This window comes from Cyprinus carpio, chromosome B8, assembly GCF_018340385.1.
Source record: "Cyprinus carpio isolate SPL01 chromosome B8, ASM1834038v1, whole genome shotgun sequence".
Classification (NCBI taxonomy): Eukaryota; Metazoa; Chordata; class Actinopteri; order Cypriniformes; family Cyprinidae; genus Cyprinus; species Cyprinus carpio.
This window is the reverse complement of record NC_056604.1, coordinates 2,710,699-2,727,312: the sequence shown is the minus strand read 5'-3', so window position 1 is coordinate 2,727,312 and position 16,614 is coordinate 2,710,699. Positions and strand designations below refer to the sequence as shown.

Sequence of the window (16,614 nt, the reverse complement as noted above, 5' to 3'; positions counted from 1 at the left end):
ATTTTTGCATCATCTTCATTGTGTGCACTACGTCTGTGACAAATAAACACTATAAAAATATATTTTTTTAATAAGTTATAGAGGTAAGTTATACAAGAAATCTTTCTACTTTGGGAATTGATCAACTGTAATAAACTGATAAACTGTAACAAATACTGTAGTATTCTATAGTTTTTACTACAGTAAACTGTAGTGTTTATTAAAATATTCCCTATAGTTGTAGAAAACTTAGTACAGTATTGGGTAATTTGTTTATATTACTATAGTTATTATATTACCACAGCAAAATAATTACCATAATAAATTAATTCAAGTACTTTACTAGCCTGTAGTATGGTTCAAAAACTGTAATAGGCCAATTTACCATAAATTACTATAGTATTTTTTCATGTGGGTGAAACGGGCTTCATGAATTTTGCTATCTTTCTTTACAATAACTGACACTTGCTTGCGTACATTTCACGTGCCCACATACTTAGGTGGAGTATTACATCACTGACTGGTCCCACGCACTTATCGGACATTCCTGTCCCTCTCCCCGCCCCGCATCAGCTCCGGGATATATATCCTGAGATTCACGAGCTCGGACACAGAGACACGGAGGAGATCCGGAGAGACGCTTTAGTTTGGATTTAGACGCATTCACGCGCACTGAAGAAGAAGCCGAGTACAGCGCGCTTGTTTCGAGAGGTGAGACGCGAGCACGCTTTATTTCACGCTTAAACATGTTTCGTTTCATGCGTTTGAGTCTAGAACAGGGCTGTGATTCAGAGCCTAGACAGCAGCATTTTGGGGCATCATAAGCGCGTTTCGAGCCGGCACAGCTGATGCAGGAAAACATGCCTATGATGCCCAAAAATGCTGTCGTAGTTCGCAGAGAACTGGGATTTGAGACACCACCGAGCATGCATTTAGTTCACTTACATATTCTACAAAACTGCATTGTGTATGGAAATTATATATATATATATATATATATATATATATATATATATATATATATATATATATATATATATATAGCCTATATATATTGATTTGAGGATCAGATTTTTGTATCATTTTTACAGTGCAAAGCGTAATATATATAGATAATATAAGCAAAATTAAGCATTTACCATACTTACTGGTATACAAACAGTGATTTGAGACACTTCCAAAGTTATGCACATATTTTACTTTTATAGACTACAAATTTGTGTAGTATTTAAAAAATATATAATGCACTGTTAAGGACACGCGCAGTTGTTTCCTTAAGCAGCTAGTTATACCTGATTCTTAGAATTACTTGTTTAATACTTGTAAATTGTGATGTCAGGTTGATTCAGTCATTAAATAACATAAATATTGACATGTTATGTAATATATAATTATCATTGAAATAAAATCTAGTAGGTTTATATTATAGATCTAGTATAAAAGAATGTGATTGTGCGGGTAAGAACGACTTTCAGTCAGTTTTTAAAATGTTTATACATTGTAAATTTTGTAAATGTGCAGTTGTTGCCTTGATCTATTTGTACCTGATTTAAACTTGTGAAAGTGACTTATGATGCATAAAACCTGTTACTTCAGGTTTAGCCACAAGGAGCACTTTTGTATTTTCACAGTAGGCCTATGTGTATAAAATGCATATAGTGCTTGAGGTCTGCTAGTACACTGCAGTCATCAGATGTTCATCCAGCACTTACAGTTCTCAGACTATAATTCATGTCAGACTCGTGTGACGTTGATGCTCAGGAATTCGTTATTCCCTTAATTACACTCTGCTGTGTGTAAATCCGCTCTTATCTGTAGAAGTAGCCTATGAAACAGCATCCTTGTACCATGAACGTCCAGCACTATGTGTCTACAAGAATGAGAGATACCGCATGTCAGACACACTTTAAGATTGCTCCTAATCTAAAAAGACTTGCGAAACTAACCTACCAGACCAGAATGAGTACAAACCGCCTCTGGCTTTTATTGAGATCAGGTTTACGGTGTATCACAGTCAGCACATCTACAGCACACTCTAATGCAGGAGCTCTGTGCTTTACACACACACTGCTGTGTTGGTGGCTCTTTGTTGGTTTAAGTCAGATTCCTTTTAGGCGGCTCATAACTCACCAGGTCTGCTTGTGCTGACGTTAACGTGTTACTAGTTGTTTTTGCCTCAGATTGCAGGCAGCTTCTCTTATCCTTCGCTTGTTCAGCTCTTGTATTTATAGAGTGCTTACAGATGGACAGATGCAGGACAATAGACAGACTTGTATTGAGAACACAGTGTATGTGTGTGTGTCTTTCTCTGTGCACGGTGACTCAGCTGCACTCCTTTACAAGCTTTTTGACTCACTCATCACGTTTGCGGTAATCTATTCCTCTGTTCTTCCCTCCCACGTGTCTTTCTGTCTGCTGGACAGTGGCGCACTGTTCTGCCTTTGGGGCCGAAAGTAAGGATCTGATTTCACACAAATGCACACAAATGTGTGTGTATGTGGATGTTAAATGTTGCATGTTTTCCCTTTGCAACAGTGGAACAAGTGTTTTCCAGTTAAAACATCCTTAAAACAGGATTAGAGAGGTGAAACTGACACATTAATGTGATTTGTTTAGTTACATTTAAAGATTGTGCCACCTGTTCTCGTTATTGATTCATATGCTTAAAATGCTGTGAAATCAAGACAAATGGTTATGCATTTGCTTAGGTTCTAGATACATCTACGGAAGTCTTTATATGTTGTGCAGTGTTAACACTCTCACGAATGTGTCTTGTTTTTAGGATGTTGAGATATTTTTGACGGTAAACTAAAAAAATAGTAAGTTTGAGGTTGAAGTTTGAAGACAGAAATACTTGGAAGTTTGAGCTTCGAGAAGACAAAAATACTCATGTTTGAGGTCGAAGAAATTTGCAGTCAAAAATTCTCAAATTTGAAGAGAAAATGCACAAGTTTGAGGTTGAAGAACTTTGAAGATAGATATACTCTTAAGGTTGAAGTTGAAGTTTCTAGACAGAAATACTCAAGTTTGAAGAAGCTTTAAGACAAACAAAAAATTTGAGGTTGAAGTATGAAGACTAAAATACTCTTAAGTTTTGGGTTGAGGAAGTTTGAAGTTAGAAATACTCAAGTTTGAGGTTGTAGTTAGAAGATACAAGATGTTTGAAGACAAAAATACTCAAAATTGTCAAATTTGAGGTTGAAGTTTGAGGAGAAAATACTCAAATGTGAGATTGAAAAACTTGCAAGACAGAAATACTCTTAAGATTGAGGTAAAAGTTCATAGACAAAAATAATCATAAATTTGATTATGAAGTTTGAAGAAAAAAAAAAAGTTTGAATTGTTCGAAGTCAAAAATACTCTTAAGCTTGTGACTGAAGAAGCTTGATGACAAAATACTCAAGTTTGAGGTTGAAGAACTTTGAAGATAGAAATACTCATACGTTTGAAGCTGAAGTTTGTTGACAAAAATACTCTTGAGATTGAGGAAGTTTGCAGTCAAAAATTCTCAAGTTTGAGGATGAAGAAGGATGTAGACAAAATACTCTTAAGTTGAGGTCGTTGCCAGTCTGTGGTTTTATATGCATGTGACTCAGCAAGAGAGAGTTCATACTGACTCACGAGAGCTGCTGCATATTGTGAATGAGGTCAAATATTAAGGATACCAAGAGAGGAGAAAGGAAGAAAAGTCATTTAAGAGGGGGAAAGAAAGAGAGAATGACGTTTTTTAAAAATCCAAACATTTATTACTGTTAAATAGTTTTTTTCATATTCATTTTTTTTTTAGCTGGTGATCCTCACAGACATTGTGTGCCTCAGAAAAGCTTCCTTGGTTTCTCAAGTCACACACAAATACTGTATCATCATCTGTGTTTACAAGACACTGCAGCCAACAGGAAGAGACCCATAAACTTCCTGTCCAGCTTCATCTCACACACACACACACACACACACACACACACACACACACACACACACACACACACACACACACACACACACACACACACACACACACACACAGTGGCTCAAAGAAAGTCTAAGCATATTGTGTGTGTGTGTGATGTGGTGGTTCATTACTGATTTTTTTCGGAAGCAGAAACTCTTTTTCTCTGTTTTGTGGTCCTTGTTAAAGTCTCTGTTCCACACGGGACAAAAAAAAAAACAAAAAAACAGATCATGAAGCCATTAAACCCGTTCTTTATTTATACTAAAAAATGGCCACACATTACCACAAAACATTGTTTCAAAGTGGAAACAGATTGTTATTGCATTTCTGCTGATGCCATGACACATTTTTGTGTAATAAGAACCAGTGTTAGTATCACTTCATAGATTTTATTTTTCCATTGAAAGTTTTGAAGATTAAGTACTATTGTTTTTGCCATTTTTGATATTAAAAAATACATTTCTATATATTTTTATTTCATTTTTTTCCATTAATATATAAAAAGCAAAGTCTGAGCCATATCATTTTAATATGAAATGTGTAACAAACCTTTCTGTTTTGCAGGAGTTTAAAGAGAAACCTTCAGGTCAACATGAAATTGTTACTAAACCTGCTGTTGCTGCTTTTTGCTTTGTGCTGTGCTGCAGATCCCAAAGTAAGTGTGTGTGTGTGTGTGTGTGTGTGTGTGTTAGTGTGAGAGAGAGATGTTAATGAATGATATCTGGACTGAACAACATTCTCTATCTCTGACAGGTGTTCAATATCAGACAGAAGAGAGGCACGCGCACATATAGAGGTGAGTGTTATTGTGTAATATGCTGTTATAGCTTTTCTAATAATATAGCTACCTTTACCAACGAGTAGCGCTGTAGCCCGACCGAGTCAGTTTCATTCTAGTGAATCGATTTATAAGTGCCAATGAAAAGTCCAATTCATTGTAGTGACTCGGTTCATTCGAACAGTCAGTTATGTAATTGAACAGATTTAGAAATTTATTTAAATCGGTTATATGTAAATTAAGATGTTTTTTGTTACTGTTCCATTCTGTCATCTTAATTGAGTTCATTCATATGGCTCTTGATTTAATCATTATATATCAATTCTACTTATAATTTGACATATGACTGCCAAAAGTATTTTTAAATTGATTAAAAATGGATTGTTTTTGTTTTTCAAGATGGTAACTGTAATAGTAAGCTGTATAATGTATACTGCAAACAAATGCAATCATATCCTCAGTATGCTGTTGTCCATTAGGTGGCGCTGTGTACACAGGAAAAAACATACATTCACACATTCACAAGCAGAACTTCAGCACTCAGGACAAACACATGAAGACCGTGTCTTCTGTTGAAAACGCTGTCTTTCATTTCCAGACTGTAGCACCTTTTTTCCTTTGTTTGTTTCTGTCCTCTCTGTTCTGCCCCAGTCTGATGTGGAGGAGGAGAAGGCTCCAGTCATTTAACTTGCATCTATTCCTGGCCACAACCATTAAGTCTTAATTTCCATGTCATTTTGTGTGTGTGTGTGCATGTGTTTCAGAAGCTTGTGTGGACGCTAATTCGGCCGCAGTCAGAGACATTGGGGCGACGTGGCTGCGATGGAAGGGTCAGAAAGTTGAATTCTGCCGCTGCGCCGTTCGAGCAAGAGTACGCTGTTATGAGATACCGGTGACCAGTGAGTGATCACACACTCTATCATAAAGATCTGTATAATAGACTAACCTTTTTTTAAAGTAATAGGACCATTTACTGTTTTATTGATAAAATAATAAGGTGTATGTATTATGTTTCCCTTTGTGTGTGTGTTTCTGTCCACTGAATGAAAAACACAGTATTTCTGCAGCACCACCTGTTTTAGTTCAAATCATTTCAGTTTGAGAGTAGAGTCACACAGAGCGTCTCCTCCCCATGAAGTCACCCTCTCAAGCAGATCCAAGCTATATTCTCATCCTGCGGTCACGGAAAAAACATGTGTGATTTTGAATTATGCCACAGTATGATCCGTACGACGACTTGACCGCAATGTATTGATCCTTATGTTGTAAAAGTTATTCTATTTCTGAATATAAAATGATGTAATCATTATGTGAAACCACTTTACACCCAATTAATTACGAGTATTTTGGAAAGACCAAAAATGTTCTAAAATAGCATTTCTGAGCAATAAAATAAATGTCATTTAATAAACTCAGAAATAGTGTGCGATGGACACCCAGATGTTTATTGTTCTGTTTTTCAGAATGTTTCGTGTCTAAGTGTTATAATGGAGGGACGTGTAAAGAAGTTCTTAACTCCAGTGACTTCATCTGCCAGTGTCCTCCCGGGTTCACAGGAACACAGTGTGAAATCAGTAAGTCATCAGCAATTCACCTTGCAGCTGATACTGCTATTTATCACTGTTTAGAGGTTTTTACTTGTTATACTAATTTTACTGATATATCATTTTGTTTTTGTATTGTATTATTACTTGCTAGTAAAATTAATATTACTTACTATTTTTCGTCAACTAGTATAACTAGTATGAATTACTAACTTATAACTTATTTTAGTATCATTAGTTGCTAATAAATTTAGTGTAACTAGTATAGCTTAAGTACCATTACTTGCGAGTAAAATTTGTGTAACTAGTACTATTTTTAGTGTATAATTTCTTAATAGTAAAATAAGTATAACTAGTATAACTTACTGTTTTTAGTATCAGTAGTTGCTTGTATAATTAGTGTAACTAGTTTACTTATAATTTCGTTTTGTATTATTATTAGCTAGTAAAATCAATATTACTTACCGTTTTTCATGAACTAGTATTAACTTTAGTATCATTAGTTGCTAATAAATTTAGTGTTACTAGTATAACTTAATTTAGTACTATTGCTTACAAGTAAAATTTGTGTAACTAGTATTTTTAGTGTATAATTTCTTACTAGTAAAATAAGTGTATTTAGTATAACTTACTGTTTTTAGTATCAGTAGTTGCTTGTATAATTTGTGTAACTAGTTTACTTATATATCATTTTGTTTTTGTGTTATATTATTACTAGCTAATGAAATCAATATTACTTGCTATTTTTTGTGAACTAGTATTACTAGTGTAAATTACTAACTTGTAGCTTATTTTAGTATCATTAGTTACTAATACATTTAGTGTAACTAATATAACATTTATTTTAGTACCATTACTTGCGAGTAAAATTAGTGTAACTAGTACTATTTTAGTGTGAAATTTCTTTCTAGTAAAATAAGTGTAATTAGTATAACTTACTATTTTTAGTATCAGTAGTTAATTATAGTAACTAGTACACTAACTAATATTTAGTACACTTACTGTTGTTAAAGGTATTAGTTGCTAGTAAAACTAGTATAACTTACTGTTTTTAGAATTATTAGTTGCTAGTCAAATTTAGATAATTAGTATTACATACTAGTTTTAGTAGTATTATTTCCCAGTATAACTTACTATTTTTAGTATTATTTTCTAGTAAAGCTGGTATAACTAGTATGACATACTATTTTAGTACTATTTATTTCTAGTAAATTAGTATACCTAGTGTAACTTAGTCTAAGTATAATTAGTTTAACGAGTATAACTTACTAACTGGCAATTAAGTAACAACTTTTTTTAGTATCATTAGTTGCTTATAAATGTAGTGTAATTAGTATAGCTTACTATTAGTATCTACTTACTAGTATAGTATTAGTATCACTACTTGGTAGTAAAATATGCCATTTTTAGTGTATCATTACTTGCTAGTAAAATAAGCAGAATTAGTATTGCTTTATAATTGTTTTATTTGTTTTTTTTTAGTTTAGTATGTTGCTTGTGTTTTTAGTATTATTTTTTGTTTTTAGAATTATTAGTTGCTAGTAAAATTAGCGCGATTAGTATAACACTATTTTTTGTAGTATTAGTTGTCAGTATAACTTACTATTTTTAGTATTATTAGTTGCTAGTAAAATTAGTATAACTAGTGTAACTTACTCTTTTAGTACTATTGTCAGTTACACTGACAATATCACCCTTATTGAGATTCTCTTTGGGTTTTACACGTGTAAATCATTCAACAAAAGCATGCAGCAATTGATAACATGAATGTTAGTAAGTCTAATTTTGATGGTATGTTTTCTTGTGTTTCTCTCAGACACAACTGAGCGATGTTCCAGGGGTCAGGGGTTGGGTTACCGTGGCACCTGGAGCACGAGTGAGTCAGGACTGGAGTGTATTAACTGGAATTCCAGCTCTGTCCGAGAGAAGAAGTTCACCGCCAGGAGACCAGAGGCAAACACACTGGGACTGGGAAATCACAACTACTGCAGGTGCACACACACTTCCTCCAGCCTTTATTCACGGATGCATGAAATTAAACACTGGTGTCATGTTGCTCTTCCGTGCAATTTGCAAATTGATTTCACCATGCTTTTAAACCAAAGAAAGATTTTTGCTTTCATGCATTGAGCTGCATTGTGTTGTTTGTGAGTATATTAATAATACTCATGTTTGGGTTGTGTTTTATTCCTCAGGAATCCAGATGGAGACGCTAAACCCTGGTGTTATGTTTATAAAAATGCTCAGCTCTCATGGGAGTTATGCTCTTTACCGACCTGCGTAATCGGTACAAACACTCAACACACACACATACAGTACATATCTATATACATATAGTGTGTACTAATGCTGTGTTGTTTCAGACCCCTATCTAGAGTGCGTACGGGGATCTGGTCGGACCTACAGAGGGATGAAAGCCGTCTCACGCAGCGGTTCGAAGTGTCTGTCATGGGATTCACCCGCAGTGTCTCATAAGATCTACAACGCGTGGAGGTCCGACGCCAGAGAGATCGGCATCGGCAGCCACAACTTCTGCAGGTACAGTGAACTATGCATTGAATTAAATTAGAAATGCATTAACATTAACTAGTTCCAACTTTCACTGCTGCTTAAGCCTCTGCCACGCCGGGAAGTGTTTCTTAATAAATTTGACATGTTGTGATCCTGTTGAACATTTCTTAAAACTTCAACACAATTAAAAAAACAACAACAAAAAAAAAACCCTTATTAAATTTCTTTGCTTAATAAACATGCATTATCATTGTAAAACACAAACTAAAAAAATAAAAAAGACATGTGTGTATATATATATTATTTATTTATTTATTTATTTATTTATTTATTTATTTATTTATTTATTTATTTATTTGCAAGAAAAATAAATACTAAAATAAATAAAAGGGAATTATAACACATTAAAATAAAAAACCTAAGCAGTGCTTAATATATATTACAAATAATTTAGAAAGTTTTAAGGCATTTTTTTCAGCTGCTTTAAGGATTGAAATTATAAATTCATTTTTAAATGCCACAAAACTTGGAGCAACTTTAAAATGCACATTTGTGTAAATTAAACTTACATATAAACAAAATATTATTACACAAAAATTCAACGTCTTTGTTTTGCATAAAAAAACCATATATATATATGTGTATATGTATCTATATCAAAGTACCACTACTGTATCATAACGCCAGTCACAACATTGCTTTAATCATAGTTAAACCGTAGGCACAACAACAGCTCTTAACCTTTAAGTGTGATAAAAACACTTTAAAGTCTCATCTTCAATGTTTCTAAGCATCAGAAATCAGGTGTCCATCACTAACTCTCTGGCTGTTTTTCCTCACAGGAACCCGAATGGTGACCTGGGCCCCTGGTGTCACGTCTATAAAGGGTCTCGGTTGACCTGGGAGCTCTGTGACGTCCCTAAGTGCCGTAAGTCTGCACTGCTGCCATGACAACTGATCAATACAACACATGAGTCACTGATCCACGAGCACATGACTCACTGATGCACTTCACTGTTTAGTCTTGGGTTAGCTTTTGAATCATTTCTACCATTTTTGTGGACAGACGTTTACAGCATTTAGCAAGTATTCCACCAAATAAAAGCTTGCCATAGAGATTATTAATAGATAGATAGATAGATAAATAGATAGATATATTAGTAATTTTGTTGTGTTTTTATCATTTATATTAGTTATTGTTTTTTTTAATAAGTCAGTAGTTTTAATTTTGGTTTTAGTTATTTGACTACAATAACTAAATGAGAGAAATTTTGCTTTGACAACTAGCTGTAACTAGCTGAATTTTTAAATATTATTTCAGTTATTGTCTGTTTTTATTTCAAGCAATGAAAATGTTTTTTATTGGTCTAGTTAATGATAATAACATTGTTAGATATATTTAAAGCCGTAAAAGTTTTAAAAGTGAAGAATTTAAGACATAAATATTAGTATTGTAACTTTTTTTTATTTTACAGTACAATTGTAATTTACCGCAGTAATATATTTGTTAATTTTCAAAATTAGCTAATAATAAAATAAAATACTAATTATTATTATTATTATTATTATTGTTGTTGTTTTGACTAATTAATAAAAATAAGTGAATAAATAACACAAAATTAAATAAACAGAAAAAAAGATATAAATAATTATTATTGTTGTCATGCTTTAACTACTACTACTACTAATAATTATTATTATTTTTAATTATTATTCAATAGTATTAGGTTCCTAAAATAGCTGAGTGAATATAATGTGGACTCAATATGCGTCATGTTTTGGTTTAAATTCGCTGTTAATCATTTAAATCAGTCCTGACATATTCATTTATCTAAATCTTGTGTGTGGGTGCTTTTTTAACAGTATTTGTCTTGCTTCCACAGCGAGGAAGACTCCATCGATCAGCACACTCGGCCCACGAGCCCCGATAACCACCAAAACTCAAGGTGAGACGGTGAAAGATAGCTAGACTTTTATATATTTTTTAAAGAAAGCGAGTGGAGTTTTCTCTCACATGTGTGACTCTTGGGTGTTCTGGGATTGTGATCTCTGAGTGTTTTCTCGCGCTCAGGTTACTGCGGTCAGCGGGTTGAAGCTCCTTCGAACTCTCTGCCCATGTTCAGGATTCGTGGAGGTCAGGTCAGCGATATCAGAGAGCAGCCGTGGCAGGCCGCCTTGAACCTCTATCTCCCACGTTCCAGATTATACAACCTCCTCTGCGGCGGTGTCCTCATCGACTCCTGCTGGATCCTCACCGCCGCTCACTGCTTCCAGAAGAGGTGTGTGTGTGTGTGTGTGTGTACTTGTTTATGCTACAAGGATAGTGAGCCCTGGGGTAGGTGTAGGGTTAGGGGATAAAAAATATTGTTTGGTCAGTATAAAAGTAATAGAAGTCTATGGAAAGTCCCCACAGTTTCAGAAACAAACGTGTGTGTGTGTGTGTGTCAGTTTTACTTCCTACTTAATACATTACATTAACGACAGATTAACTTGAGATGCAAATGTAAATGAGCGACAAAATTAAGCGGGTTTATATAATATCAATAGGATATATGAAAGCGTCCCTTTTAACTAAGTTGATTTTTTCAGATCCCGCTGGCAGATATTAGTTCTTGTTTTAATCAAAGTCACTTCATATTGATCAAAGTCTTAAGCTTCTTTTTCTTTTATAAAATGAATTGAAAAGTAACGGGAACCTTGTATTTTTGCTAGTTGTGTTATATTTTTTTCTTGGTCTGATAGTCCTAAATTTACCTTCATATAACCTGCAGAAACCCTATAATGGGTTTGTGAAGATTTGCAAAAAAAATTCTGAAAATAAGACAAAGGTTTTAAATGTATTTATTTATTAAAGGCAATTATTAATAATAATTGCCTTCTGTAATCTGTGTTTAGACATGATGAGAATCATCTTCAAGTGGTTCTGGGCCGAACCTTCAGGCTTCAGAACTCCAGCAGCGAGCAGATCTTTGACGTGGAGAAATACTGGATTCATGAGCAGTACGACGACGAGACGTATGACAATGATATCGGTGAGACTTTTCACATCATTCACTGACTCAACCAATCAGAATCAAGGACCGGAACTCTCAATTTTATCATATATTTTTCAGGATACTTTGATGAATAAATGTATTTTCAGTAGAATCTTCCTGACCCCAAACTTTAGAACGGTTGTGTTTAATATTATAATTTAGATTTTAGAAAAACAATCTATTGACTAATCCTAAAAGAGGTTTTGATATGGTTTGTGTTTATGAAATGTGGATTTCCTCTGACGTGTTTTATAATAGCACATACTAATAGAGTATATTAGCATGTACTGTAATTTGATCATCATTCAGTATTTATAAAGTTTTAAATGTCATTTGAGTTGTGAGTGATTTCCTGTCTTGTTCCTCGTGTCTTCAGCTCTGCTCAAGTTAAAGAGCAAGTCCGGGATCTGTGCCGTGAACTCTGCAGAAGTTCTGCCTGCATGTTTACCAGATCCTAACCTAGTTTTACCGGACTGGACGGAGTGTGAGATCTCTGGTTACGGGAAAGAGGAAGAGTGTAAGATTTCTTATCAAAACTACTGTGTGCCACACTTACATATCTCACTGCAAAAAAATTTTTTTTTATTTAACTTATGTAGACTGTATCTAAAACTCCTACAAAGAAGATGAGAAGCAACACTCCACAAGAAATTAGGACTTTTTTAATAGATTTTGTGTTTAATGTGAGTGTATTTCTTTCACATGCTTTAAAAATGAGTGAAAGCATCTGCTGTTGCTGTAAAAAAAAAAAGTTTTTTTTTTTAATTATAAAAAAGTAAAAAAAAAAAAAAAAAAACTGCTGGTGGAGTAAGAATTTTTTTTTTTTAAATATGGTAAAGACACAATTATTTTTTAAGAAGAATTTTTTTTTCTAAAATAAGTGAGAGCATCTGCAAGTGCAGTAAAAATACATGCATAAATAAGTGAAAAATCTGCCAGCACAGTAAGACGATTAAATAAAAAAACATTTTAAAAATAAGTGAAAAGCTACCAGTAAGACAAAAATTAAAAAGTGAAAAATACATTTTAAAAGTGAAAAATCTGCCAGTGCATTAAAATAATACATTTTAAAAAGTGAATGAATCTGCCAGTGTAGTAAAAAAAAAAAAAAAAACCAAACAAATAAAAAAACAAGTAAAAAGGCTTAAACCAGTCTTAAAATCTTGTGCAGTGTTGCTTAAGTAAACTTACCTTGTTTGAAGGATTTTAAGGTATTTTAACTGAAAAACAAGTTAAAAACACCCAGTAAGATTTTTTTTGCAATGCTTCTTGATAGTCCAAATAACACTAAAGTGACTGTATGATAATTTTTCTTTCTTCTGTCGTCGTCTCGCTCAGTTTCTCCGTATTACTCGGAGCGAATTAAGCGCGGTCGGGTGCGCTTGTGGCCGCAGGAGCAGTGTGTCCCGGAGAAGCTGGCCGACCGTCTGGTGACCCCAAACATGCTGTGCGCCGGAGACACGCGCGGCCTGGACGACGCCTGCAAGGTAACCACACATTCAGACTCGGTCTGCATTACCAGTGCTGGGGACAGTTACTTTTAAAAATAATGCATTACAATATTGCGTTACTCACTAAAAAAGTAACTAATTATAAAACATTGTTACAGTTTATTAAAAGTAATGCGGTGTGTTACTTTTGAGTTACTTTTTTAATCTGGGCAGGGCTTGCTTGTTTGTTTTTAATATAAAAAAGGAAGTGTAAATTCACGTCTGTACAGTAGAGGGCGCAACTCAAACAAATTGCATGAAGAATATGACGCAGGAGAAGAAAAGTTCAACACTATTCAGCAATAACAAAAATGAAACACAAATGTCAGTTTTGCATATTAGTATGGCTGAATTGGATAATAGAAGGTCAGTATTAAAGACATTGGTTAATAAAATAGGATTAAAACGATATTTGTCTTATTTAACATATGTGACCATGGACCACAAAACCTTAAGTGTTGAGATTTACACATCATGAATGAGCTGAATAAATAATATTTCTATTGATGTATGGTTTGTTAGGAGGACAATATTTGTCTGAGAATATACAATATTTGAAAATCTGGAATCTGAGGGTGCAAAAAATCTAAATATTGAGAAAATCATCTTTAAAGTTGTTCAAATGAATTCTTAGCAATGCATATTACTAATCAAAAATTAAGTTTTGATATATTTACACTAGGACATTTACAACATATCTTCATGGAACATGATCTTTACTTAATATCCTAATGATTTTTAGCATAAAAGAAAATCAATAATTTTGACCCATACAATGTATTTTTGTCTATTGCTACAAATATACCCCAGAGACTTAAGACTGCTTTTGTGCTCCAGGGACACATATTTAATTATTGCAGGTTTGCATAATAATCTGAGTTTGCATTTGACTGTTTCTAATTCAATTTGAGGAATACTGAATCTGTTTATGTGCAGGTGAGATTTAGTCTAGAACTACAGTAAGCATCATGTTCACACAATGATTCTGCGCTTACTCCCGATTTCTCAGATATTTCCTTCCAAATTAAAAAGTGATGTTACTTTGCTAGTTACTTAAAAAAGGCATCTGATTGTGTAACTTGCGTTACTTGTAATGCGTTACCCCCAACACTGTGTGTCACATGAATGATTTGTGCGTGTTGATTGATCGGTTTCTCCCGGTGGTTCTTCAGGGGGATTCCGGCGGTCCTCTGGTGTGTCCCAAAAATGGCAGGATGACTCTGATGGGTTTGGTCAGCTGGGGCGACGGCTGCGGGAAGAAAGACACGCCTGGTGTTTACACGCGTGTCACAAACTACATAAACTGGATCTCCAGCAAGATGAGAGCGAACTGAGATGCAAGCGAACAGCATTCGCACAAAATACAGTGACTGTCAGGTACTGGGAATAAGATGATTGGGAAAATACCTCGCATTCACTGTCCTTCACATCTACTGGACTCTACATTTGACCAGCTCTGTGGCTATGAGTGGCATTAAAGGAGGAGACATGGGAAATCTGACTCCAAAGACGGTGTCCTGACATTTTATGCTAGCTGTCAGATTTTCCTACATGCGCACATCAATATTGTGTCTTTTTTCTCAAGCTTAACAATGATATTTAATGTATCTGCATTATTGTAAGGGTAGGTTTAGGGTTGGGGTAGGTGTAGACTTTAATAAAACACAGTCTAATAGGTAGAAAATTATTTATTGTTTGTTTCCTGCAGCTGTGTCCTTTCTAGCTTCAACTGCGAATATAACACATTATCACTGTATTTGCATTACTGTAAGGGTAGGTTTAGGGTTGTGGTAGGTGTAGATGTTAATAAACCATAATTTTACCGGCAGCATTCACGTTGTCGAATTGTACTGTATGGGAGGTAGCAAAATCTGACAGGGTAGCACAAATCGACAGAACATGATAATTTACAACACACAACGTGGCCTTCAATTTGCATAAGGACAACATTGGAAATGCATGATAAATGGTGGTAAAGTGCAAACTCTGAGATCTATTTAAAGCACTTTGTTTTAAAATGATACTGGATTTAGAGGCACTTGTGCTTTGCTTTTAAATAGATAAGACGTGAGTGAGCGACTGATGGCACTTTTGAATGTCATGTGACACTTTATAATGCTTGTTACATCGTAATAATTTTTAACACTAAACTTCTGCTGGGTCAGAGAGACGTTTGTTTTGGTGGTCAGTAATGCTGCGTTGATCCAGACACACTCATTTGACTGTATTTAATACAACTTTTTTGACTGCAGAATGTCTTTAGCAACCCAGATCTAATATTATTGCAGACTTTAGGTGTTGGGATGCATATTAAGTTAACTATTTAACATCTTTTATACACTTTTATACACATGAGCAGCTAGTGCTAAGTTATTGTTTTTATATGGTAAATGGTCGTATGTTATTTTCGCCTGACATTTTATAAAACGTGAAATGGAAACTGTTCTTTGTCTTTTGTATGAAAATATTTATTTCGGCAAGTGTTTTGTGAATTCACACTGTCTATTTAGTCAAACTGGATAATGGGGGTGAGTGATTTCAGGAAAAACTGCTAAAGATTTACAAATAAAAGTCATTTCAGAGACTTGAGTCTTGCAGCAAAAGCTAATTTCCTTGTTTATTTCCTTTAAATAAAATGTATGGAAGCCTGTTTCCTCCACTTAATAAAAATGGAAAAATAATTGTGACTTTTTTCTGATTTTTTTTTTTTTTTTTTGCAATTCCGAGTTTACATCTCGCAATTCTGACTTTTTTTTTCTCTTCATTGCGTGATACAAACTCACAATTCTGCCTTTTATTTCTCAAAATTGCAATATAAACTAGAAGTTGCGAGTTATAAAGTCAGTATTGCATGATATAAAGACGATTGCGAGAAAAAAAAACTAAAAATTGAGCTAAACTCGCAATTCTGAGAAATAAAGAATTGTGAGACAAACTCAGAATTGTGATATATCTCACAATTCTGACTTTATAATGCAATTGCGAGTTTGTCACAATTCTGAGAAATGAAATCAAACTTGTGATATAAACATGAAGTTGCGAGTTATAAAGTCAGTATTGTATGACATATACTCCCAATTGCGAGAAAAAAACTAAGAATTGTGATTCTGAGAAATAAAGTCTGAATTGCGAGATATAAACACAACTATGAGATATATTTCGCAACTGTGGCTTTTTTCTCACAATTGCGAGTTTATATTATATTAAAACCCACAATTGCGAGATTTAAACTCGCAATTGCGACGAAAAAAGTCAGATCTGTGAGAAAAAAATCATAATTGCGTGATATAAACTCAGTTGCAAGAAAAGAAAGTTGGAATTGGAGTTT

The 16,614-nt window shown here is 34.1% G+C and overlaps 1 protein-coding gene across 1 annotated transcript; it reads left to right on the top strand.

Annotated features, from left to right (window-relative positions):
• The first annotated feature begins 500 nt into the window (after window positions 1-500).
• LOC109052738 (tissue-type plasminogen activator-like) lies at window positions 501-15,967 on the top strand. The gene is made up of 15 exons (XM_042729218.1): window positions 501-690; window positions 4,493-4,583; window positions 4,682-4,724; window positions 5,471-5,605; window positions 6,170-6,280; window positions 8,067-8,241; window positions 8,446-8,537; window positions 8,614-8,788; window positions 9,604-9,689; window positions 10,645-10,707; window positions 10,833-11,040; window positions 11,657-11,793; window positions 12,173-12,313; window positions 13,135-13,283; window positions 14,459-15,967. Exons 2-15 carry the CDS (start codon window positions 4,521-4,523, stop codon window positions 14,618-14,620), a joined length of 1,740 nt encoding a protein of 579 aa, XP_042585152.1. The 5' UTR covers window positions 501-690; window positions 4,493-4,520; the 3' UTR covers window positions 14,621-15,967.
• The last annotated feature ends 647 nt before the right edge of the window (window positions 15,968-16,614 follow it).